A 27,524-nucleotide genomic window follows, 5' to 3' on the forward strand; every position below is an offset into this window, starting at 1 on the left:
ATAGACGTGCTGATTTATTATTTTGAACATTTGAAAATGTTCAGTTTTGTTATGATATCATTTTAAAACTGGATCTTGAATGATCCAGCATCCCTCATCCAAGGGTTAAAACATGTAGATACGTCCATTTTCACTGTCAATCGGAGAGAAAACGATCAGAGCCGAGGAAATTATCAGATTAGCATCGAAGGGGGTGCCGAAACGTGGCCCGCGCACCCTCGTCGCCCACTTGGGAATAAACAAGAGGCGATCGATGAGCTAGGAGGGTGGAATCGAGTGTCTATAGAGAAAACGGACGGTCTATAAATTCTTTTGTAATCGACGCCACTTCGGGCTGCCACCTTTTCACCGTTACGTGGAAACGATGAAATCGTTGGATTCTCCTCGTCTGTCACTCAAACCACTCTGCCTGATGTTGATCGATATCCCAACAAAATGCTTCTTGTTTTCCATTTCAACCGCTAAGCTCCCCCGAATAACCCTCTCGAAAATGCCTAAATTGGTCGAGTATCAAGGAATATAAAAATTCAAAGCTATTAAACAAAAGCAACTATGCGAATTAGCGCTACTGGTGGTCCACCTATCGACATCGTTCATCAGGGGGTGCGGTACGCGAAGACCTACCCTGATGAGTCGTTTAAAAGAGCAAAACGCCGGGAGCTACCATTTTGTACGGGAGCGGGCCGCCTCGTGGATCGAGCACACAATGTCCTCCTTTCTCGGAGAGACAGAACCCGGTGGAAAGAGGGACTCCTCGCTGGCAGTGAGGTCTGCGGCAGAGGGGAAGGGAAAGGCAGTGAACAGTATCGAGGAGAGAAGTCACTTTCTTATTTCCATTCTTAGCAGCGTTCTTTCGAATTCGACGCGGCAATACCAACGGCCACCATCTCGAAGCGTCCCACCTTCTTCCACCACTTCTCTACCACGCATGGGCTGGGTCGGTTGGTACCCGTGGTCGGTGAAGGTGGAGGTGGCGGTAGCAACTCTACCTGTCTCCTCGCCCACTCCCTGTCGCTTCTCCTCATTCCAAGGGTGCTGCTTCTCCTGTGTCCCTTCGTGTTTCTCCCTCGCTCGAACGCTTGATCCACCCCCGATACTGTATTATACAGACGTAAACAACCTAGGTATTCATTATCGCTTGGAACCAAAAATTATTGCCGGAAAATTATCTTCGTTCTGATACTAATAAACTTCGCTTCGTGATAATAGGTGGAAATTGTCGTAAATCAAAATCAGAGTAAGTTGCGAGGGGAAGTTGTGAGTTTATTTATAATACGAACTGTCTTTGATTCAAATTAAGGGGCTGACAAGTAAACACGAAAACACTTCTTCAGAATATTATTATCTACAATTTCAAAAGCTTAAGGAAAGATTACTTCAGGATTAAGATACGATACATTTCTCTAAGCATCAATCGCATAACTGTGCCACCTGTGTCGCGAGAAGGAAAGCATTGAAGCGCGCATCAGTCAGAAATTATCCGCGGTAAGAAACAGGGATAGCAGGCTCGAAATTTCGCCGGTAGTTCGCGAAAAGGAAGGCGAAACGAGGAAAACTCGGTAGGGCGAACCGTCGTCGTATTGTACGAAGAGGGAAAATCAGGTATATTCGGAGGGAGACGGTGTAGATCCGTAGTAAGGAGTGGGGAGTCGGGAAATACGGGTCGACTTGGTTATCGACGGTCTCGAGTCACCAGCCAATCAGCAGACTCAGCGATACCGCGGTTACCTCGTTGTCACCGCCCATCGAGCTTCGCCATTGGCCGATCCGTTCTTTCTCCGTTCGAACTCGAGCGGTGGGGGAAGGCGAACGCGAGGACTCCGTGGATCGGCACCAGGCGTCGGATCGTGCGTGCACACTCCCCAAACTATCGTCCGCGAAGGCACACCGAACGCCGTTCACGTCGTGCGCTCGTCCTCGTGTGTTGTTTCAAGCTCCGTTTCCAACGCGAACAGTTCGTTATTGACATTTAATAGAAATTTTGAAAATGTCGTCGTCGAATCGTATTCCGGGTCGCGACACGAACGTCTGATCGGTAATCAGGAAAAGTGAGACACAGTGATCGAGACTCGAGTGGATGATCTGATATGACAGTGCAGTGACTTGCTGGTTATTATTGTTTTACGTTTGCCTGGTTGGCCATTTTCTGAAGAGCACTTTCGTCCAGCACCAGGTGAGACGGAAGTCTCAACCACGGCAGCAAAATTGAGCTGGACTTGCACCAACGGGCCGCCGGCCACTTTATGAGGTGAGTCTAGACGTGGTTGTAAGACTTTTTTGTGATTCTGTGTTATCGGTGTTTTTGGGACCAAATAAAACAAGGAGTAATTTATAGATTGTAAGATAATTTTCTTTAGGATAGAAATTGAATTTTAACGTCGAGCCGAATCTATGCTAATCTAAATAAATAGACTATAAATCTAAGTTTATATCCATGCTGAATCTGATTGCATTCTCATTCTCATCTTATATATTTTCAATATATAAAGATATTTCGTTTCGAAATTTGGGTAGACAATTTTGTCTATATAGGTAGAGTTGTGCACGTTTCGTTGATCCGCCGTTAGAATTTGTATAAAAGTACCAAAGCGTTTGAAAGATAATTTTGTAACATTAGTTTCTTAAAATCGGATTACTAATAAAGTTCTATTATGTTCTACCAAACAAACATATCAAATCTATAGGTAAATGTCTTTAAATATTCGTATATAAGTCACAGTTGCTTAATAGAAATATTCTCAATCTAATACAACGTAATATGAAATTAAACCTTGTAATGTTTCCGTCCCAATACGGTCGCTCGAAATCTCAACAGTTCAATTGAATTTCGAAGATGTAAACACAGTTGGGTAGGTTTTTGTCGACAGCGACGGTGACCTAGTTGCTCCGAAAAGGTGTACACAGTTACGATTTCGGAAGCCAAGAGAAAACCAGTCTCGTTATTCGAAACTCTTCGAATCCACTTGAGTAAATATTCGTCGCTTCCTCTGTCACTGACCCTCTCAAGGAAATCACAATCGACATCGGGTAATCTGGTTGTTGAAAAATTTCTATTAAAATGTAAATCGACTTTAACACGGTTCCGCGATCTCCTCGAGGATCCTTCGACGACGCTTTTGTCCTGCCGTCAGAAAATATTCGAATACGGAGCAATAAATTGCCGTGTGCTGTATTCGAGTCCGTAGCCTAAACATTCAATTAGCACTTCCTAATCCCCCGTCGCTCGTTGTCAACAGCCATTACTTCCAGCATCTTCTCCGTTGAACCACCCCCGAGCACCCTTGGGGCCTCTCTAAAGCGACCACGTTGCCGTCTCTCGCATCCCTTCACGACTCGAACGTCTCTAACCAACGTATCTATTAATCCGGCCTGAATGACACTCGAGGGTGGCCCGGACCGAGGGTGATTCTAACCCCGCGAAATCGTAACTACCGCCCCCGGGGTTAACTCCCTCAACCACTACAGATTTTTCTCTCTCCGTCTTCTTTCATTTTTCCTTCCTTTCTTAATGAATGCTCAAGGAGATCCCCGTGTAATTGTGTTAGTTCGAGAGGAGAAACCGTGCGAAAGAGAGAGAGAGGCTCTACCCGAAGGGTGACATTTAGGGGTTAAAAAAGACGGAGCAGAGCGTAACGGAGGCAGCAACGCGCCGAGATTGGTTAATGGCTTTGATACGAGGAAAGGATAAGATTAATTTGCTTATGAATCAAAGAGCAAACGAATAAGCAATTACCGGGACCGTGACGAGTGGTTCAACGAGTACCCTCGCTCGGTTCTTCCACGTGTCGCTGGTGCACAATTAAAAAAAAAAAAGCCACGAGAAGCGACGGTATGCGAGATGGGGTTCTAGAGGGTTTCAAATTTGCTCCCGAGACGCTTGGAGAAATTCAATTTCAGAAACGATGTGTCGATTAATATTAGTTAATTTTCAATTGATCGAAGCGCGAGTTGGAATTCGTAGAAAACAGTAATTTCGCCATTTTTTTTTTGCTCAATGAGGGTTAGATATACTAAATAAAATTTTTAAGTGCGTTAAATACGAGGTTCCTAAATACTATTTTATGAACAATCTTCTATTAAGTATAAAAAGGAACGCGTAATTGAAAGATTTCAGAAATTTAAGGCCATCAAAGTGTTAAATTAAGTGTTCGATACTATACTTAATGCTTTTATTGCTCTTTCGCAACAAAGTTACTATTCACCGTATTCACTATTTCGACGTAGTTGCAACTCTATCAAAATAAGGTAATTGAAGGTCTCTCTTTTTTTTATGTACACGTTTGGTAGAAGAACTTGTTGCACCAGTATGAACGCAATGACGATTGAAGCAACGCGTCCCTCAATTTAGAAGATTATTCAGCACTTTCTTGACGACTTTAATCTCGTTCTGGTAGCTTTTGACGCTTAAGATTCGCACCTTTTATGAGGTAGAAAAAAGGAACGTCAGGTGAATCGTTCGCTCGCTTCGGAGATCTTTCGTTATCCTCGCGACGGTGTTCAACTTTTTCATACTCTTTACAATTTAGGACTCGGTAATTTGTTCGTGTCCGTGAGGAAACTTGTCGTGAACGTGTTACAGTAACAATACGACGTGACAAGCATCAAATTGTACGTTTGAAAATTGATAGAGCAGAAACTAATAATGCGGTTGTTATTCTTGATTAGCTTAGCATAAAATTGTTCGATTATAATTGAAACGAGTGTTGTAATACGGTGTTTTTATTGACTCCAGTTATTTCGTAATATTCTACTCTCATTTCGCAAAATTAACATTGTAATTTATTAAGAGTGAAACTGGAAACTTTTCGCATGCTCTGTTAATAAATTATGTTTTCGTTGAATAATGCAAAATTTTAACAAGTGACTACAGTTTTTGTTAGAAAATAAAATGATCTGCACTAGGAGCTATAGTTCTTCAGAATGACATTAGTTAACATGCTTAATAACGGTACGATTAATAAATATTCTTGTGTTTAATAACGATTCACAAGGATTATTAGATTTTCAATTTTGCTCTGCTGCAAAGGACTCGTACGGTAGTGGTTTAAGACAGCAATTCTCAAGTACCATAATCCTGTTTTAATGTCTATCCTCGTCATAGTATTTGGGGAAACATAAAGTCGAAGATGTACACACAGAAACGGTCTAAATAACCGAGATAACGTCGCGTAGATCGTAAATCACGGTAGGGTCGAGGTTCGTCGTGTTGTCCGGTGTCGAAAACAATAGGGCTTGCTACGAACGGGCTGGAGATCTCCTCGGTCAGTCGGACTCGAGGTCGTCGAGGCTGTTTTCACGTGGGCGTGTCCCTCCATTAACGTAGCCGTTGGGGTTACTAATTGGTGGCTGCGTTTAATTACAGAGCCGGCGGCAACATGTGCGACGGCTCCTTCACGGAGACCCTGCGCGGTATGCAGGGTATGTCGGGTACGTCGCCTCCCGGCGGCGCGGGGGTCGGTCCCATGGGGGTTGGCCTCGGCAGCCCTCTTGGCCCGACCACGAAGAAGGCGCAGGTGGAGCACATCAAGAGGCCGATGAACGCGTTCATGGTCTGGTCCCGGTTGCAGCGACGAAAGATCGCGCAGGAGAACCCGAAAATGCACAACAGCGAGATCTCTAAGAGGCTTGGTGAGTTTTTTCCATTTTTAAAGAAAATTTATCCTTTAGGTAGAAGATATTTTATATTCTATGAAAGATGTTGGGGAATGTTGAATTTCTTTAGGTTCATTGTTGTAAAGAACACATAATTAAATTGTTATTTATTTTATTTTATAAATACTTTAAGTTACAAAGAATGTGTTACTCGAAAAACATGTCAGTGTAACGATAGCCAAAGGTCACGACTTCCGATCCGAAAGTGTCACAACGTCGCGGCAGTAAAAGCCACAACAGTTAATGTTACGCGAAAACGTAAGTAGTACCCTTTGGCTCGTCGTCGGTCCGGCGAGCCTCGACACACGCTCGAATTATTCGTATAGCTGGTCCTTTAGGGACGCGGGGTGTGTACCGAAGGAGAAGAAAAGAGATAAAGAGGAACGGGGACGAAGGTATTCCGGTTGGTATTTCCGTTAAATACCCGGGAATCGACAAAGCCCGTTTCCCGCAGCTCCCCTCGAAGCTTCTTTATCCGTCATTTTCTTCCTCGCCTCGGTTCTTCTACCCCCGTTTCACGTTCCCCCGGCGACGGCGAATAAGGGAAGTGCCTGTTCCTCGGCAAAAATGATGCGCGCACGCTCGAACCACCCCCTTCTGCCTCTGCTTCTCTCTACGTTCCTCCTCCACCTCTTCCTCCTCCTCCTACACCCCTTCTTCTTCGTCCGCCCCTCTCGTCCCTTGTTCTCTTCTCCAGCTTGCACCCTTTGTCGAAGCGACACTTTTTCGTCGCTCTTTTACCGCCGTATCCCTGGCACCGCGTACATTTCTGCTTGATGTACAACCCCCACCCCCGCAGCCTGCTGGAACTCTCGTGGCTGGCTTGTCGGAGCATTTGCAAATTTCATCCTGCAACCACCACCACCATCAGCCCGTTTCTCGTCTCTTTTCCTTCGTATGCTCACCGAACGATCCGCACCACCCTCTGCCAACCTGCCACCCCTTCCCTCAACCGGCACGACAAAAGATTCGAGGAACCGATGTACTCCGCAGGAGCACCCTCGACTCGTTCGCTCGCTGGAATCTCGCGCGGAATGCAACCGCGGACCCGTTTTCTTCGTCGTGCTCTTTCCCGTGGCTTCCGGGGAAAATGTTAACTCGCGAGCCGACTTCCTGCTGTGCCATTTGGCACGCCGGCAAGCGCAATGTGTCGTCAGGGAAATCGGATTTTGATCGTGACAGGAATTTCTTAAAGGGTTCATTTTTTCTTGGGAGGGAAGGTTAAGGGGAACATGGTGAGAAATAGTGCTCGAGTGTTGGTACGACTGTTTATTATGACGCATTCGAGAATACTGTAAATTGTAAGTGCGAAATACTGATATCTCACGGGGGGTTGCAAACATATTACCGCTTACGTAAACGTCTTCAATTTTCACTTGGCTTTCGCCGCGACTTCAATTTTCCACCTTGATTAGTACAGTCGTGTAATGGAACGATAAATAGCTCGCGAAGTGGTCAATCGTTAAGCCGCTGGTGCCGCAGTTGACCAATCGTTTAGTTGCTTCGCGACCGAGTGCAAACTTTTTAGTTGTCCAACTAACTATGCAGTTGAATGCACGCGTGCGCTTGCAGTCCCGCATACGCGTAGATGCATACTTTTCTCTTTACCGGAATGATTAACCAGTTGGAAGTCGAAGCGGCTGCAAATGTAATTTCAATACAGGAAATGTTGTCAACTTTTAACCTCGTTGCAGTCGCAGATATTTTTACTACAGGAAGGTGATAATTTCCTATGATTCGTAATTAACTATTTCGCTATACCTTCTTTAAATCATTATAGTTTTTCGCATTTCGCGATTAGACTTGCATTTGAACAACGAAGCAGATGTTGAACGACAATTTTACGATGTCGATTAGCAAGATGACCGTCCCCGTTTATCTTCCACTCAGGCTGTTGGACACGTTTCACGATCCTCCGCAAAACTGTACCGGAAGCAGGATTGAGGGTGGTATCGAACAAACGGTCCATCGGGAAATAGCCAAAGCTAATCTGGTTATTGGACGTTCGTGTAAGTCGTGTGAGTGTTCGTACTTGAAAAGTTTTCGATTCTCTCCTCGTCTGGGGCCCTTTCTCATCTTGCCGAGCTAGACTCTACTGGGAAGGGGTTGCTTCTTCGCTCGTATTTCCTGCGAGACTGGTTGGGGTGGATTGTTAATTGAATGAGAATCGATTAGACTGGCGGGCTCTACGGTGATGCGAAGTTTCTTCAGGAGATCCGAGTTTCTTTCGATCAGCATTGTGCTGTTATCCCTTTTTTTTCGTTTTCTATGCGGTAAAAGACGTGGAATAGGTGTGTAATTAATTGTTCAAAAATTACTGATATTTATTTATTTATTATATATTTTACAAAACTACCCTGTATTATCGGTATTAACAAACCCAAAGTATCTGGTTGAAAATCAAAACAGTAACGAACTTGTTAATTCTCTCCTTCCAATATGAAATAATTAAAATCAATCCTAGAATAAAGATTTTATAAAGCTGCTTAGAATAAAGAAACAATCTGAAAATCTTTCCTCCCGCATCCCGATGGAATCTAAATCGATGCAGAAAACAAACACCCTTCGTGTCCCGTTCGTCGGACTCAATTACTCAGAAGCTCGTCGCGACGATCCGGTCGTCCCGACGAGGAGCATCGATCGTCGTAATTCCCCTTCGTGTCCTCGCGTTTCCGCTCCTTTTCCCATCGTCTAAAATACCCGGTCTCATTGTTACCCTGTAAAAAAAGGAAGAGAGAAAAAAACGCACGAGAACACGGCACGCACTCTCACACTCGAAGACACGCATTTTCACGTGCGCGAAACGAAGATGGAGCAAGAAAGGGGACGGTAGGAGGAGGGTGAAGGAAAGTCGACAAAAAAAAAAAAAGAAAAAGAGGAGAAGGTGGTGGATTGCAACGTGTGTATAGGTGCACGTTTTACGTACAAACAGGGATGGAGAAACACACGGTTACTCGTAGATAGAGAGGACGGAGAACGGAGGAGGAAGGGTATGGAGGAGACTTGAGAAGGTAGAAGCAAAGCTTTCATCGTAATGAAGTATTTCTGCCGGTTCCCGGTAGAGCCTCTCTTTCTCTCGTTTCGTCCTACGGAGTTCTTTCGCCAAAGAAACGACTTGTCGGTTTGCTCGCTCATCGACGTTGAAGCGAGCCGAGCAGAAGGGAGTTCATCCTCCCCCGCGGACGAAGGACAACCCTATTTAACCCTTCGAGGCTGTGGAACAAGCCGAGCCCCGGACTCGGGAACGTTTTCTCCTCTTCCCTTCGACGATTTTACCCGCCTCGCTTAGGAGACCTGATTATCTCAAATTGGTTCGCTGTTTTCTCGCTTATCCGTTTAAACGCGAACGCTTATTCTCTTACCTTAACTCTTCTTCTTTATCTTTCCATGTTCTTTGATGATTGTTCACCACGAAGGAAAGTGAAAATTTTTCGAGGTTCAGGTTGGCTGGGTATCTTTCAACTTTGTTAAATTCACGTAAACTTGAGGGCTTTTTATTTCAGGGACAAGTACTACAAATAGGGTACGAATACATGTATGTAATTGCAAAGTACCAAACAGTGTCCAATCCGAGCGTAAATTTCTATCAACAGAGCGACCCTTATCTATTCAATTTCCTCATCGAACCTTGTAATAACCAGCAATAAATTCCATTGTCTTTTCTCATCGAGTCCCTTCAAAATCTTTATACGAGATGTATTGAAATCACTCTTCTATTTAGATTCTATTTTCGATCAGTCAGACAAACAGCGAGCCATACCATTTGTTTCCATTCTGTTTGCAATTCAATTGTAGTCGAAAAATTTCGACGTATGTTTGGGATTGGAACAAAAAGGGTCGAAAGGTTGTCAGGGCTTGGTAATCCGAAGGAAAGTGGACGTAATCGTGTCCAGGACACGAGGAGGATAGCTGGCGAAGGAAAACTCGCGAAGAAGAAAACAATCCGCGAAGGACCCCGACACTGCGAATCCTATAGAATCGCGAGAACAATGCCGCCCTTGCGACAAAGGAGGAAGCACAAAACGCCCTTGCACACAGGTACACGCGCCGTTACACCCGCCCCCTCTTTGCTACCGCTCCCTGAATCTCGCTCACCGTCTCCGCGTGATTAAAAATGATCGTCCCCAAGCAAGCTTAAAGCTCTCGAGGATGAAAGCTCTCCTCCTATTGCACCGCGGATACACGCCTATCGCGAGCAACTTGCCCGCGGATCGTAAGCGTGGACAGAGCGGGAGAAAGCATTCATTTTGCGCTACTGAGAAAGCGTCCTCGAATTCTTTTTTTTTTATCTTCGTTCTCTTTACTCGGAGAACTTGCGACGCGTAACGATCGAGGGTGGTTCTTTATAGGATCGAGGAATTTAATAGAGTTAATGTTCGATATTTTAAATATTTGATCGTCATCCTTGCTTTGATTCTTTGCGACACGAAGAAATATTACAATAACGCGGCCGATTAATCTGCAATTCGTGCACGGCTCGTTAATGCGTCCAGCAGTCTTCCGCGCGGAATAATAGATCGTTAAGGTCGATAAACATGCCATTGTTTCCCGCCAACAGCGCGGACCACGTGGACCTATCCATCGAGATAACGTTGCTCGAGGAGGCGCTAATTTATACGCTACTAGTATACGTTTCTGACACGCGGATGACTTTGGAAATTACTTTGTGCTCGACGAACGGATTGTTGTTACTGTAAGAAGAAAGAGATAGATGGCAAGGATAGAGATGGTGTTTTTTTATTTGATCATTCGATTTCTAACTATCATTCTAGGCCATTGTTAACACATTGAATGCTTTAGACCCTTAGGGGCCAACGGTGGCCGGTACCATAAATTGATACGATCAAATAATTCAGAGAAATTTTTTTTTTCAATCTGCAAATTTGATTTTTAAAGAATTTTAGTTTCTATGTTTAGTAGTCGAGAAAAGTGTGTCTATCGATCGACGATGTAGAAACTGCTCCGGCAACACACTTTGCTGACCGTTTATTTCTTAATTCCCTGCAGGGAGTGTTGGTTGAGGTGTTCTTTTGAAAAGCGTCCCATTATCTTCCCCGTGAGATGATTTATAACATTTAAGCGAGAACTAAAGAGACACCCGTTCTCTCGAATATTATACGTTGAATGAAATTTTCTCTCTTAAAAGCGTTAGCTCAGAAAAGTGTTCTCGGTGTTAAGCGATCCTTTTTGTTGCAAGTGTTTCTGTGGAGGATATTTTCTAAAAGGGGATTCTCCTTCTTGGAAATGCTGCTAAGAAAATTAGTCTTCCAAGCAGAGATTCTTCTTCTGGAAAACTACGCTTGAAACAGACTTCTTTCTCCGTTCAGAGTGTTTTCAGACTGAACTGTCTGTCGTCAAAATTCACATCTATTCAGCAGCTTAACGAACAACTTAGCAGGGACTTGTACGTATTATGTTTTCACGAAACTAGGGTTATACAAAATTTTAACTCGTGGAGAAGGAAACGAAGTGAATATTCACTTAATTTTCAGTATCACTTAATTGCGTTCTGCTTTTGCAAATATATTCTAACTATAATATAACAGTAACATAATTAATCATTGAGAAAAGAACCCGTGGACTAATTAAAAAAAATAACCGAGCGAAGAGGGTGCGCAATAGAGTGGCACGCGGCAGGTACCATTCTTCCCGCGAAAAATTTGAAAGACAATCGGAAGAATTCGTTAGGGGGTAGAAGAATAAAACAAAATAACAAGAGAAATAAAGTACAAGAAAGCTCGATAAGAACAGCAGTGGGTGCAGGCGGTAGTAGCCTAGTTTTGCCAACGACAATGAAGACGAGCAAAGAAAAAATGAAAGAATGAAAGAAGAAGAGAAGAAAGCAGCGGCTTGGTAGTTGGCTCGACTAATACCAGCCGCCTTCAGAAATAGTAATGTCGAGTCAATAGCTCGTTGTCGGTGTGGTAAAAGCCGTGCTAGCAATGGTTCTCCGTCGCCATGGCTGTCCTCTCTCCGTCCGTCCTCTTCTCTTCTCTGGCTTCCGCGTCCCTCTTCTTCGACGCCGTCTATTAATTAACAGGCTTTGTACTTTTAAACGATGTTAAATAAACGGCATTGTTCGCCAACGAAAGGACTGAAAAGCAGGCGCCATTGTGCTTGAACCTCGGTCCTCTTCGTCGACGACGACGTCGTCGTCGTCGTCATCGTCGTCGTCGTGGTCCTCTCCAAAAGCACGGAAAGAGATGGAAGGAGTACTGGTCGAGAATACCTACCTACTAATACCGTCGGTGCCGGGAAGCCTTTGTTCTAAACAAACACACCACCCCCGTCGAGCAAAACCCGTCTCTAACCCCTTGTTCGACGCTGCCACCTGCCTTTTAGATCGGCTGAAACGTGTATCGATTGGGATAGGTTATAATGTAAATACAGTCGAAGGAAAAGCATCCTTTCGGTCGATCATGCGATCTATTGGATATTCTTCAAAATCGATCAAACTTGAATGATAAATTGTAGGGGGTGCGAGAACCTAAGAGTAGCGGGTTTGCTCGGCTTCCCAGAAATCACATTTCACTTGTTTGACAGCCATTGCTGAATCAACCCCTTTGACCCTATGCTTTCCAATAATTACTTAAGCTTTACATAATAAGCCATCAGATTATCTTACGGGGCAAAGTTTCTGCAGTCTATGAAAATTCGTGTGTCGGTACACTGGTAGGAATGTGAATGTTGGAAGGGTTAAAATCATTGTACACCTAATCCACAGTCAGTATATCATTGAAAGGTACAAATAAACAAAGAGAGCTTTGCATCGAACTATTATCCTGAAACGCTACATATTCATTCTTTCCCCGGCAAGTCACTCTGAATGGCTGGAACAAGGATTAAGAATGGCTCGACACCAGTCGCTCGGCTCGAATGCGTTATCAGCGTTCCACATTGTCCCGGAAGACAAAAATCTCGGATTCCCTCTTCCGCTTCTCTCTTTCTCGCAACGTTCCTCGAGGTACATTGTGAACCACCACGTGTCCGTATTGTTTAGCCGGCTCGTCCTCTCTTTTTCTCCCCGTTCTCTTTCCTCGTGTGCTCGCAACTATAGCGAGCAACTCTTTCCATTGTCGTTGCCTGCTGTCAGCAACAATAACGAGCAGAGTAAAAGATCCATCGGGCTACGCGGATCCCCATCCTCTCTGCCTCGTATCTGCTCCGGTGCGCCTCGAATTTCCGCTAGTGTATCTACTCTCTGTATCGAGAACTTTCATCCCCCTTGAGCGATTCACTTAGAACCTGCTCGTTCTTGATATTACTCTCGCTCAGCCTCTCCTTGGCCCCGTTTTTCATATCTTCTCTTTCATCTGTTCCCTTGTCTTCAAATTTAATTCCTTTCCCATTTCCTTTCGCAAGCGAGTAATTATTCAAAAAATTTCCAAACATAACTCTTTGATTCTTTATCGTCGCCTTCGAAAATAAATCAAAGACGTCCTTTCTTTTTTTTATCCATCGTTCACCGTCGAGGATCGACGTCGAAAGACAGCCAGCGGCCATTATTCGCGCAGGCAACCCGCGCGCCCTTTGTTGCACCCATGGCTGCAGAAAACGGACTCGGCGCGACGCGGACGTGGTACGTCGTTTTCTCGTTTGAGCCAGCCTCTCTTTCCGGGCTTCGCGCATTGTCTACACAGGCGCAACCAGCCTCCACAACAAGTGGTAATTAATTCTAACGCGGAACAATCGGTACGGTACCGTTCAGAAGGAACGAAGGGAGGAAGAGGAGCGGTGGAAGGGTTTCGTTTTGGAAATATCGGTTGTCTCGGGTGTACGACACCCTTTGTTTCTGTTTTATTTGCGAGACGATTAGGACTTCAATTTTGGTAACTGGCAATTTTTAATGCGACGAAATTGGGTGGTGAACGCGTATCCTGTTAGAATTTAACGAAGACGAAGGATAGTGGGTGGAAAAGTGATTTAATCTTTCGCGTTCGTATTTCTTTGTGACATAATCCACTTTGCACCATATTTACGATTGCTCTGTCGAACGTTGACGTGACAAATGCGCTGCAATGATAGAGATTTGCAGGTTCATGGATGTTAACTATGTAGCGGGGGTATCTCTATGCTCGAGTGAATTCACTTTTCCAAAGCAACATCGCGGTATCGACAGTTTCTAGATATTGTTAGCATTCTCCATGCGTCGTTAGGGCGTTCAATGAAATTTTCAAGTTATTATTTATTCTGTCCTCGCTTGGAGGTTTGCGAATTGCTTTTCCTTTCTACTATGTAGATTAATGGAAGGTTATAAATTGAATTGAAATATCGTGTACCGATCGAACGGGGTCTGTAGAGATCACGTTGCTAAAGAATTTATAAGTAAAATTCATAAATTACGTTCGGAAAAATAAACCTTTTACTCTGATGTGGTTTACAGTTCGAGATTTTCTATAATCCTACTATTAATTCGACGATATTTTTCCATTTTTACTACGCGAATGTAGAGTTTGGTGAAATTTCGCGGTGGAAAATGAAAATGCAATTTTCCGCTTGGACAATCGCGAACGGGGTGGATTTAAAATGAGGCGCGATTACGGGCTCGTCGATAATTCAAGCATAACGGCTGGTTCTGCCGGTGGTGGCACACAACAGGGCCGTTTTCATCGGGTAAACACAGAGCGTCCGAATGCCTTTTATACTCATTGATCGAACGCGTTATCCAAGTGCCTATCGCTCGTTTACAAACTGCTTTATACCAACTGCAAACACGCGGTCGACAGAACCGGCACGATCGTTTCGTCCTTTCTTGTACGTATACATGTCAGAACTTTTAATGTATGTGATCTTTTTTCTCTTTTTATCAACGTCTGCTCGAATTTGTTTGCCGGCAAAATTATTCGCTTAATTGAACTTCTTTTGCCATATTTGATTAGCAAATTTATCGATTAAACCGTGGAAAGATTTTGGCAAATTACACTTGATAACTTCCTAACATGGATACGTGTATTTAATCAGGATAGCGAAACTAATTAAGGACACGAATTGTTTATTTTCCAATTGAATTAACGAAAAGATACGTTGTTGCAGGTGCTGAATGGAAACTCCTGACGGAGGACGAGAAACGACCGTTCATCGATCAGGCGAAAAGGTTAAGGGCGCAGCACATGAAGGAGCACCCCGATTACAAGTACAGACCTAGAAGAAAGCCGAAAACCCTGCGGAAGGAGGGCTACCCCTACAGCATTCCATACCCCAGTGTGCCCATGGATGCGCTTCGAGCTGGTAAGTAGAAATATTTTTTCTCAACTTTATTATATATTGGTCACATTAGCAAATCACGGTAATCAATATCGATTAAATGCAAAATTGAGATAAGAAAGAAATGAAAGAAAGAAAAGGTTTCAATGCTTTTTTCCAATTACGAACCCTCCCAGTCTCTGGGATCACTTTCAAGAAAACAACACGATTATGAGACAAAGTTGAATCGATTCGAAGGTGCGTTGCTCCATTCGCGGGCAAGAATACAATAGGAAAAGAACAGTTCGTCTGGTAGGGCTTTGATATTCTTATCTTTTCGGCTCGCGTTTTCAGCCGCATTGTTGTTCGGCGATGCCCTCGGGATCCATGGTCGGAAGTCTTCTAATGGCGATTTCTTCGAGGTTCACCGAGCCCTCGTTTCCTCTGTCATTTTCTTCGCCGTCTCCGTTAATGGCTCGCGCGTTTTCGCGTCAAAGACAGACCAGCTGGCCGGCCATCAAACGTGTTATTATCGTGGCTCCTCGATACACTTGCGCAAACAGTCGCTTTAGAAACACCTTGTTCCCATTATTATTCCTCGACGTTGCATTTAATCAATTTCTTCTTTGATAATTTACGATCCTGTTGTTGCGGACCGAAGTGAATAACCTGAGATAAAATTAGTTTAGCTGATTCATTGGTAAATACACAGACAGAGAATATACAGTATCGAGGATGATAGACCTACTGTGTTAATGAATTGTGTTAATTCATTTTTGCTTTATTCTGCTCTAGAATTCCAAGCCAGATATATAGAAAAAATCACGAATTAATTGCCAATTCTAATTTCGCATTATTCGTTCAAATTAATCATCGATGCTCGTTTCAACCCCCACCTACTTCATCCTTTCCCTAACTCTCTCTCGGCACCGTTGATCGCGATCGTCGCGTTTAATTACGAATTCGTCATCTGTCGATCTCGATCCACGCCTTATCTTCGTAAAAGTTTCCCCGCGAGATCGTCGACGAACAGATGTTCGATGAATCGAGGCTCGCGTACATACGTGCCCGTCGCTCCCCTCGGTTTACACAGATCTGTTTGACGTTCCGGCCTCCCTATTGTGCCCATTGTTTCCCGTCTCCTACCGGATTACGTAATTTTGAATTTCTCTTGGCGGGGTCAAAGAAAACCGAGCGGAATGGGAGAATCGCGCGAAATCATCATCGTGAACGAAAGGGGTGCGACAGACCTATGTGATGTCCATAAACAAAACTCATGATTTCGTGTCAAATCGCTGTTGCTATAATCAACATCTTAAATTAGAAACATTTTCATATTGAACCACACTTAATTACCCTATAACTCGTTACACAATCGTTCCGTTAAATCGCATCGAGTCTCATCAAAATGGACCACACATAGATCGATTAATATCGCTTTTACAATCGAAATCGAGCACGATAGCGAAGGCAACACAGTGAATGTAAATTTTTCAAATCTCTCGTTTGATCGTCCACCTTCTCCCTGGCGACGGATTTATAATCCTCCCGAGGGGGTCACACGCTTCCGCTCGAGAGCAATCGTACGCGTAACAGCACCACGACTATAAGACAATTCGATAAATAATGAGCCAGCGACATGTTTATGCTCTCGCGTGCATAAGCTCAATGAATCGCGGTCACGAAGCACGGACCTTCCGCGCCAAAGGGAATTATACGACGATTCATTACTGGCCCTTCCAGCCTCGATCCTTGCGAGATAAAAAAAAAAAAAAGGAGTCGCGTTAACTTTCGACCTGTGTGTTTTCAAAAACAAACGCGGTGGTCGTTGCGTGATCGTTTAATATTTCATGTGGAGTTTCAATTTTGTGCCCCTTTACACGAAGACACGTTTATAAATATATTTCAACAGAAAATAAAAAAAAGATATTTGACATTTTGTACACGAGTATTCTTAAGTTGGTCAACGTTTTTGTTCCTACGATAACTGATTACATCTTCCTCGGCATTGTTTGAAATACAGAAGAAAACATTGCGAATTTCCGGCCAGCACGGTTCACCCTTAATTCACGTCCTTAAGTTCGCTATCTGAACGAGCGGAAACTTTGGTCAGAAATTCCAGCCTAAGCTGATAATTTATCCCAGCCACCCACGCACTTGTCTTATTCGCGTGCCACTGTACAGAAACGTGTTCGCCAGCGATCTAATTGTGAGTTAAAACCAGAGAGAATAATAGCACTGTGTAAACGTCGTTAGAAAAAATAATCGATGCTCTAATTAAGGTAATCCTCCTTCCAGTGATTATAATTAAAACTTTACTTCAGAATTTCTGTTCTAACTAACTAAACGATAAATTACATCCTTTCCGTTATAGATAAAAATAATTACACGAAAGTTAATCTTTGAAAAATATCTTGAAAACCTTGGCGTTAAGAAACACCTGTTCCTCCGAAGAACTTGAAATTTCTTTTACCATTCTCTCTTTTTTTTGCCCGTATAATTAATGGGACAAAATACAGAGGAAAAGGTTGAAGAAGTATTCGCAGAAGAAGGAGACGGTCGAAAGATGGTACTAAAGAAAGAAGTAAAAGGATAAGTAGAGGGAACGTGGAATACGAGCGATAAATCGGGGATTACCGATCACCTTTCGAGGTGTCGCGTGGGCGACGGAATAAATTCTGTCCTTAATCGGTCCGTTGCCATTGCCGGAATTAATAATTTTGTTCGTTTATGCTGCAAGATCGTGGCGAAGGAGGGATTGTGAATGAACGAGGACATCTTGATGGAAAAATGTCTGTGAACGTAAAACAAGTTACGACCTGCCTCGGGCCATTGATTCGAAAAGAGCTTCTATGGAATTAGAATAAAATGATCTTTCAGGATTTATCTCTAAACGATCGTGTTGCGTGTAGAAGTTGATGGCGGCTCTTGGATTTTCCATTTAGTACCAGATTTATTTATCGTATTTCGCACAAACGGCGAATCCCCTTTAAGGCAACTAATGATTCTCTTCGAATAACGTTTCACGATTGTGGAAGATTCTATAAAATCACGGTAAAATTATCTTACAGAATTTACTTCTAAACGCAATGTAGTCGACGATGAATCTCCAATTAAGCGAAACATTGTGCTTACAATTTTTACCTGAGTAAACTACAAAACGTTAGCGAATGTTTTGTTCACAATCTAACTCGTTTCAACATCTCATCCTCCACCGTCTACGAATTCCACTCGGTGGATTACAAAATCTCGATTAATAATCGAACGCGTGTGAATTCTTCGTTGCCGGTCATAAATCTCGCCGCCAATCATCCCCGTTCTTCTTACGAGGATCCGAGCGACGTTTCTTCGTCATCGGGGTGATTCAACGACGTTCCGACAATGATGCTTCGTTGCCGGGGTTATTCTTTCGCCGCGTTTCCGTCGTTCGACAACGATCGATGATCGATAAGCCGGCGCTGTTACGCGATGCCTCTCGATATTAATCTCAACGAAAACGTACGGTTAATCATTGGCATTGTCGATCGTTCGAGAGGTTCGGGATCGAAGGCTGTGGGGAAGGATCGGTTCGCTCGATCACCCTATTGTCGTCTAAGAAAATTGCAAATTCTTCATAACGCATGGTATAAAAGAATTCAATATCGTTTACAATATAAACGATTGCAAATTGAATATTTGACAATAGACAATTAGCCGAATCATTGTTTGCTCCAACGAAGGATCAGACATTTGGTGATAGAAATATCAATGAAACGTTTATATAGTCATTTTCTTTGAAATTTAAGCTTCAAATTGATGTATCATAAGCGGTATTTTCTAATACTTTTATGTCATGAAACTGTATTAGATTTTATATCTTTCGAAATCGGTCGCTGCTCGTTATACACCAGTCATTTTGTATTAAGAATACTAACGAAAGATTTATATAGTCATTTTCCTTAAACCTTAAGCTTCAAATTGATGTATAATAATTTCTATTTTGCGATACTTTTATTTCATGAAATTGTGTCAGAGTTGCTAAGTATGTTTCGAAATCATCGATTGATATGCAAGATACGAAGAATTAAGAAAACTCGTTAACTGGCATGGAAAATCTGATTATCGTATTTTGAACGATCTGTTACAGGAATGGCTGGCGGAATGGGACAAGCGGGAATGGGCTCGTATTATGGTCCCGCGGCTGCTTATGGTTCGCTTTCCGCGGCCAGTATGGCTGCAGCAGCGGCTGCGGCTGCACAGCAATCCGCAGCGGCGATGTCCGCAGGCCTTGCTGCACCTGCTCAGGTGAGTCCATGTTTCTTGTAAACACCTTCAAACTTATCAGCCGGAAGTGTCATATAATTAAAAATGAATTATATATCCAGCGAAAAATGCGCTTCCATTTCTTAGGCGCATCCTTGCACCTGTGACAAAATGGTTCGACTAGACTTTAATTGAAAAATTCTAGTACAAATAGTTGTTTCCCTTATTTACTATATAGCATTCTTAGAGTTGTTTTATCAATAGTCGTTAGCGATTCGTTAAGGTGAAATCGACACGCTATAATTTCCGTGCCACTTCCGTGAGAAACGATAGATAGAATTCTCTTCTCTGTACAACGACACGGAACGATACACTGACGGGATAACTGTTTTGAGATATTGCAACAAAGCGGATACGGTTGCGTGGAATTTTAACTAAGCATTGTTAAGCGGAAGGCACGCGTCAGCTCGCGTTTCGACCGAATTCAACGCACGTTGAGTTGGTATTCTTTCGCGAATGCAGCCGGGTCTGTTTAGAAACGTAAGTAAATAAATGACGAAAGGGTTAGGTAGCTTTCTAAATTCGATGGATATCTCGTAATCATCCCTGGCGGAGGAACGAAATGAAAGTTTCTCGATCGTATCCGTGCACCCCAATAAAACGGCCACGAGTAGAATGGTCCACGGGGTCCTGGCTGAAAAGGAGGAAACGTCGCAGAAATAGGGAGACAGATCGCTGATGAGAGAAACGACGGGAACGAGATGAGAGAAAGAAAGAAGAGTAGGAGAAGGAGGATGAGGTTGGGAATGGAGGTGGAGGAGGACGAGCGTAGGTACGTTTCATTCGTTGTCGCAACAAAGGGGCCCCCGGGTAGCTTCGCAAACAGAAACCGGAGACCGTGGTCTGTGTATGAATTTCCGCAGCTGGCTACGGGAGACAAACAGATAGCTAGTTATTTCTGCATTCAACGGCTGAATGGCCGACGCGTCTGGAACGACGCAGCGACGCGATACAGCCGACTATTATTGGCGGACCGGCGAGCACGAGCGAAGAATTCCAACGCGTAGCGTTATCGTCCCTTGGACGAAACGGCACCGTCATCACCGTCATCACCGTCCCGAGGACTGCGTTGACCATTTCACCAGAATGTCACCGAACTCTTCCTTCGAGCGAAACCAATTTTTTATATCTAATTAACAAATCAGTATACATACTACCTTTCATTTATTTTTTTCTTTGCTGCCATCAAAATTCCATGGTTCGAGTAACGTTGAAAGAAAGAAAAAGAAATACCATCGGGTTCTTCTTCGTCCAAGCACGACTTAATTATCCTGCACCGGCACGGTGTCACCGTTCGAGCGTACAATAACGTCGTACCGTTTCTCTTCTGTTTTTTCATTCACAAAAGCAACCATTCTTCGCGTTCTGCCATGTGTCGTCGACGATGAAAAGAGATGAACGGAACGGAGCACGAAGTGACAGAGAGCCGAGAAGGTATAGAGAAAGGTACAGAGTGAAATGTCTTTTGCTAGGAACGCACTTTATTTTCCAAATGGCTCCTCTCTGTTCCCGGGACCAGAAAGGTTCAGCGAGAAAGTCAACTGAGGGCATTGTCGAGACGGCTCGTCGATATTTCTCCTCGCCCATGGAGATTCCAGGATGAAGTCGATTTTGTTCCACGCGAATTTATGCGCATTCTGTCCTCGAAACTCTAGTTCCAACCAACTTTCCCCGGTAATCTCGACGCGAGCTACAATGGCACACAGAAGTGCTCGTCGGTTTGATATACTGATAGGGATTAAGGGGAAAGATAAAAAAAAAATTATTTTATAAAAAACGATGTGGTCTATTTTCTTAAATTCAATCTAAATCAAGCCGTTGGTAACGCAACGGCGTTCACGATGCAATAAACAGCCACGGTTCTCAGTCTAGCACAAAGGGTAGTTGGAACTCGAGGAACGCTTAATTTCCGGATCCATCCGAGGGACGAGAAGTCGCGCGCAACGGCGAGGCCGATTCGCGAGACACGCTGGCGGATTTTGAGACGAGAGGAACCGAGCGGTAATCAATTGGACGTAGCCAAGAAGAGAAGACGAGCGAGGCGGCTAAGACTGCGTGTAAATCATCCGGACAAAGCCGCTTAACGATCCGACAAAGGGTCCCGCGCGCGATCCTCGTCCACGAATTATAGAATCGGGAATACGCACCCTCCTCTTCGCCCTTTCTCATCCTTTTTTTTCCTTCTTTCCTGAAACGTCCGTGGTAGTTTCACGCGGCGTATCGTCCGGCTGCGTTTCAGTCGACCGAATATTACGAAATTTATAGCCATTGGCAGCTTTGTCCTCCGGATAGAACAAATCGTCGAGCCTTGGGTCCCCGTCGCGGATCCGCCGATTTCGCAATTCCTCCTCGTAACCGAGACGAATCGGTCTCGCACAGATTTATTAGAAAGGATTGGTGAAGAAATAGGAATAATAGGAATTTCTAGAATCAAACAGGAATTCACAGGAGCGAATATTTTTTCTTAAATAAATGAACACTACATTTTTTGTTTCAAGAAATAATTTATTCAATAGGAATTAACATCACAATGTATAATAGCAATAATTTTTAACACCAATAAGAATTCTTTATTTCAACATTGTTCCCATTATGTGTAATCGATGCACACAGTTGCAAAGGGCAGCTGTTCTGCATGTTGCATTCAACCGCAGGCAAATTATATTTGAGTCCAGCAAAATGCAACAAGGAGGCAACCCGCAGAACTTTCTCTAAGAGATAATTAATTTTCGAACCTTACAGACAACGTACACGGTCTCAAAGCATCTTGTCATTGAATGTTGCAGGTGGTGAGTTCGATGGACGCGATGAAGTACTCGATGGAGGCGGACAAGTATCGTGCCGCGTACATGCCACCAAGTACATTAGCGATGAGCATGTATTCCGACCCGAAGTACCTGGACTCGAATCCAAAATCGTACTTGGATCGCAGCTATCTGGACTCGGCGAAGGCGTACTTCGAACAGTCCAAGTTGTACATGGATCAGAAACCAACGATAAGCGACTACAACCGACCCAGCTACGAGCACAAGCTCTACGACGAATCCAGCCCTGGTAGCGTGGTGGGTGGTGGTGGACCGACGAGGTCGCCTGCTGCAGAATCACCAGACATGAGCAAACAACACGAACGAACCGAGCAAGGTTCGTCCAGTGCTAGTTCGACCTCGACTTCGTCGGCTGCTAGTCCTGGGGCAAGTTTACCAGCCTATTATCCTGGTCCAGTGCAAACGAGCGGTCTTTTAGGACCTCAGATGAGCCAGTACAGTGGATACCAAACTGCTCCTCCGCCTGGTAACGAATCCTTCAGGCGACCGCTCACTGTCATCTTCTGACCCGATAGAACGTAGCTCTGATCCATCTTTGAGCAACAGATGCCCTGAATTTAGTCCGAGAGTAGCGTGTTCTGAAGACGTTTCACGGTGGGACGGATATGGATGGTGTTGTTAAGGCAGAGAGGTTCGCTGTGGTGGAATGTTTGAAAATGATTTGGAAAAGTTTTTGAGGTTCTGGAAAGTGGAAGAAAATGTGACGCTGCTGTTGAAATTTTTACCAATGATTTTCCGCAAGATTACAAGCAAGATTAAATAAATTAAAAAAGAAGCTCCACAAGTTTAAACGATACTCGTCAAGAAATACAATACAGAAAATGAAAAACAATTTCTCTGAATAAATTACACAGAACACTAGAATCATGCAGTTACACAAAAATCAAAATGAAAACAGAGATATCATATCCCAAACAAATTCAGGAATCATCGAATCTTCCAGTGTTATCTGTCAGTATACAAACCTCGAGCCATAGGACGAGAACCTCTCGATGTACACCAGATGAAAGAACCATGAAGAGACCAAACCGACCCGAAGGAACATGTCCACCTGCAAATCGAAGACGTGGACAGGGCCAGCAATGCTGGTGCAGGTCGTTGAAAGCGACAACGAACGTCGATACTCTCCGCGTTCCAACTATCTCCAAGCGCGTCGAGTTAATCGACGCGACGATTATTTATCAGACATAGTTTCCCGTCGCTTAAGACGGCATAACGAAGAATTGTACATAGTCCCTGTGTAAATAGTGTAGCAAGGATTATTATCACCGTACGACGCCCGAAAACGGTTTTCCTTCGCCCTTGTTCCCGACCAGTTTCGCCCCTTCACCTAATCCAGGATCCACGAAACCGTGTTCAAGAGGAGCACGACGATTCCAGGGCGTACCTTCCCTCTTCCTTCACAGACATGCTGCCTCCGACCACAAAAAGCACAGTAAGTCCATACATTCCTTTCTATGGTTGCGTTTATGCTTGCAACGATGTGAATCAAAATTCCGAATCTCCTTGAGCAATAAATTAACACGTTTCGGAGTGTGCTGTCTATACATGACACACCTGATGCGTCCTGTACCACCTGCACACGACGCACCGGGTGCGTCTTGTATTATAGTACTATATCTTAACAGTGTATCGTTTGTACACTAACACACATGGTACAAAATTTTGAAAAACATTTATACATACAAATTTACTCGTTATTTTCAACAAATTGAGAAGCAACAAGGATTAAATAAATTATTGTATACGGCACGAGTGTAACTCGTGTTTCCTACGTTTGTATCGTGATTCGCACGAGTATGACTCGATGTTACAAATCAAAGGATTAATAATCAATGTTACATGTTGTTATTCTAATCTGTTGCAAGTGTGCTCGCGACTGACGATCACGATAAAAACCTCATTTGATCCTTTTTTGACTAATCAAAGTAGCAGGACGATGGTGTTCAACGGAACCAGGTAAATAATGAGGAGAACACGTTTTCCCGTGCGATCGTTCGATTCGTAATCGCTGTACATAGATCCCTCCCGTTTCCGTTGAAAGAATATTTTGCCTCCTGTTTCGATGTTTTCCCGATTCTCGTACTTCTCAACGCGAACGATCGTTCGTCTCGATCTCGTCCCCTGTCCTTCGAGACGGCAACGCTCGTTTCCCCTCGATTATAGCTAATGTTTCTCATCCCTCGTTCTCGATATTCAGCTATTTATTATCGACGTTTCTTTTTCCTTTCGCGAGTTGATCATCGAAGGAGTTTCGAGATTATCGAGAATCGTGTTAAAATATCCTTTCCCATTTCGCTGTTGCATTTCTTCTTTTCTTTTCTTCCTCGCTGTTTTCGTTTGTTCCCACAAAGAGAGTACATAGTACTCTCCTGGTTGGTTTTTCGTTGTTTTGTTGATCGATTTCTTGAAAATAAGAGTGAAAGAGAGAGAGAGAGAGCTTTTAAGGACGTTTCGCGAGAGAACAGAGATTATATTATAAAGGATAGAAGGTGTGAGCATAGCGAAGAAGAGGATCGCTCTCGTGAAACGTCCATGACCCGCTGTAAGACGTGTAACCTTTGTATTTGTATCGTTACGATAAATCTTAAATCTATACCCGATTATTCGAGTATTACGAAGTTTCAAGCGGCAGAAAAAAAGTAATCTATAAATATTGTACTGTAAGTGAGAAAGCAAAATAAACGTTAAGTATTATCCTTCGAAATGTGATCGAACCACCGTGTAATCGCTCGTACGACTTCCTGATTTTTCTCGATTCTTTACATTTCGGTTTGTTTCTTTGTTTCTGACAAATAAGAGATCAGCAATATCTTCTCATTTATCGAATGAAACAAGTGAACCAAATATACTTGATCTTTTAGACGAGATACCTACTCCTGTTTCCAAGGCATCCAAAATCTTATCATTACGTTAACAATTTTTGGACCCAAAATTTAAGAAGAAATCAAGCTATTGGACAAAATCCTATCATTACGTTAAAAATTTTTGGACTTAAAGTTGAAGAAGATTATATGGACATAAGATTGAAGACAATAACAAGCTGTTAGACAAGCTATTCGTTGCCACAATTTATACAGCAAAGTAAGAAAAAAAAAGATTATCATACACGGTAGCAGCCGAAAGATAATGAGACGTCTGTCGCAAGAACAGTGATCAACCAGCTTATGCACGCCTCTCGTCACGATAAACCGACAATTTTCACCGTCGTTATCCACTCGGGTTGCCCGCCATTGTTTCTGATCTCTGAAGGGCCATTATGTTGTCGTTTACTCGCAGCGAAGGGACGACACACGCTAGCTGCTTACCCACGGACCGGAGAAGAGCTGGTGGATGAGATGCTGGCTACCTTCTCATTAAATCCATTATAGCGAGTGAGCAACGATGAAGTCGAGACGAACGGGAGGCCGTCAGTTGAGTCTCTTCTCGGTTAGACAGATCGTTTAGGTGAAATCTAAATCATCCTGCGGGGATCCTGAGCGGACGTTCAACCGGGCTGCACCGTTCCTGCCAACCTCTCACGACTTCATTAGTACCTGCTGACTTTGGAATGCCCCGTGTAGAGAACCTACGCTTGACCAAGGTGTTAGGCGTTTGTTTTTTATGCCCTTCCTGGTTTCTGGCTCGCTGAACGAGCAAAGAGAGACACGTGATAAGCTTTCATAGTAATAGCTTTTGTTTACGATGGATCGTTTTAACCATTCTTTGAGTTCCCAAATTTAGGGCCATTATTTTGTTCAAGTATCATTTTACCAAATTGATAGGTGGAAATTAATTTGTTTTACTTGCTATTAATAATAGTGTATCTATATGAAATTTTTAACACTACGTGTCGTTATTGCGTGAAACAAGGCACATGGTCATTAAAGTCCATCGTCCAGAAATGAACAAATCAGAACGTCATCGTTCGAAGAACAGTGGTAGAATTATCTCCTTTTCCTGCTCGTCGATCGATGGTAATTGTTTAGAGATTCGGCTAGCAAGTTGGAACGCGAACCGACTCGTAATTTAATTACTAATTATACGTCCTGTCAGTCGGTGGATCGAAGCCAAACCGACAGGAGGTCGCGTCTCTTCATCATCGTTCAAAAGATGCTACAGACGTTTTCTCATTAAATTCATTATAGAGCGACGAGCAATCTACTACGGGCTGAACGAGTGGCTTTCGCCGGTTGCCTTGAATCACTTAACCGGAATGTAAATCGGTCGTGTTGCTAGATGTTCCTCCTCCACCCCCATGGCTTCATTAGCGTAGCTCAGGTCGTTGGAAATATTCGAGGCTGCAACCAGCTGCCTCTCGTACGGTATCTCCTGTTCCCTCTGCTCGCGCGACTCTACTTCCGGTCGATGATTTTTCTGCAACCGGGATTCCGAACGTTTAAAGGATTAATTACTGTTTCGAGATCGAGTCGGTCGGGGAGAAATAGGGGGTTGTTTCATTGCTCGTGGTAGAGAAGAGGCATAGGGCTCGATGAAAATTCATAATCGCCGTCGCGTTAATGCGAAACGTAATTAAAATACATTGGTAGCAAATTGAAAGGAACAACTTTAGGGAAAAATACGGGATTTAACTTCAAGCGTTCGTGAAATATTTCAACCGAGTATTTTATGCTATTTAATATGAGGTGTAGAAGCTTTCAATATAAATAATCAGCGATGTTTTAAATGAAATTTTTTAACTTTCAAAGATACTGAATAAATTGTAGTAATTTTAGTTAATGTTACTTTGATACTTTGCGAAAAGTATAAAAGTAGTTCAACTTGTCTTATCATCGAATATTCTATTGCATCCCTTCACCCGTTTTACGTACAGCATTTTTTTGCTAAAGACCGAGCCCAGAATTCATTGGCAAAGTATTTTCATTCGCTCCTGGAGCAGCAAACGCGATTAACAAAGGTGCGCCCCTTTTTCTCGCGTAATTCCTTGATTGGCGATTCGCGGTGGCTGAAGTGCACGTTTTACACGAACGATCCCGATCCCACCGGTATAATTAATCATTGTTCAGAAAGGCTGACGGAAACCTCCAACTAGTACTCGATCGAGTCGATCGTTTACTTCCTTCGCGCTTCTCTTTTCTGCGATTTCTTTCAACGTGCCACGTACTGCCAGACATTACATCCACTTGATGGTGTAGAAGATGGTAAATAAAGTGGTGCTGGTTTCTTCGTTCTATTTTTTACCTTCAACTGTTCCTATTCAAAGTTTTGCGAATCAAGCGTATTTAGAAAAATCATCTATACCAAATTTAGTATTTAGCTTAGGGTGTCTTCAGCAATTAACAAAATTATTTTTTTTGTCTAAATTTCAAAATCAACTGAAATATGAAATTTATGGTTTACTCGTGGAAATACGTTATGGCTAAATAATAATAGATAAGAAACATGTAAGTACATTATAAAAAGAATATCGAAACGAATGATATTGAATCATAAATAATTCAATAACGTTTAACAGAAGCCATTAAATTTCGAAATAGCATATTAACGTCGCGACCGAGAGCGAAGTGTTTTTATCTTTCCGACTAATTTGCATATGCCTGCATTCGTGTTCGCATGCGAGTA

At 43.3% G+C, this 27,524-nt stretch overlaps 1 protein-coding gene across 1 annotated transcript; it reads left to right on the forward strand.

Moving 5' to 3' along the window:
• The first annotated feature begins 1,841 nt into the window (after positions 1 to 1,841).
• Positions 1,842 to 24,669, forward strand: LOC114872414 (transcription factor Sox-19b-like). Its single transcript, XM_029179570.2, has 5 exons — positions 1,842 to 2,248; positions 5,363 to 5,628; positions 14,686 to 14,880; positions 18,962 to 19,119; positions 21,924 to 24,669. Exons 1-5 carry the CDS (start codon positions 2,244 to 2,246, stop codon positions 22,467 to 22,469), a joined length of 1,170 nt encoding a protein of 389 aa, XP_029035403.1. The 5' UTR covers positions 1,842 to 2,243; the 3' UTR covers positions 22,470 to 24,669.
• The last annotated feature ends 2,855 nt before the right edge of the window (positions 24,670 to 27,524 follow it).

This window comes from Osmia bicornis, chromosome 11 (assembly GCF_907164935.1).
Source record: "Osmia bicornis bicornis chromosome 11, iOsmBic2.1, whole genome shotgun sequence".
In the NCBI taxonomy this organism is placed as follows: domain Eukaryota; kingdom Metazoa; phylum Arthropoda; class Insecta; order Hymenoptera; family Megachilidae; genus Osmia; species Osmia bicornis.

What these genes read in the sequence shown, in the direction of transcription:
- LOC114872414 (XM_029179570.2), top strand. An exon ending in CGAGATCTCTAAGAGGCTTG is followed by an intron (nt 5,629 to 14,685) that starts GTGAGTTTTTTC and finishes ACGTTGTTGCAG; the next exon opens with GTGCTGAATGGAAACTCCTG. An exon ending in CATGGATGCGCTTCGAGCTG is followed by an intron (nt 14,881 to 18,961) that starts GTAAGTAGAAAT and finishes GATCTGTTACAG; the next exon opens with GAATGGCTGGCGGAATGGGA.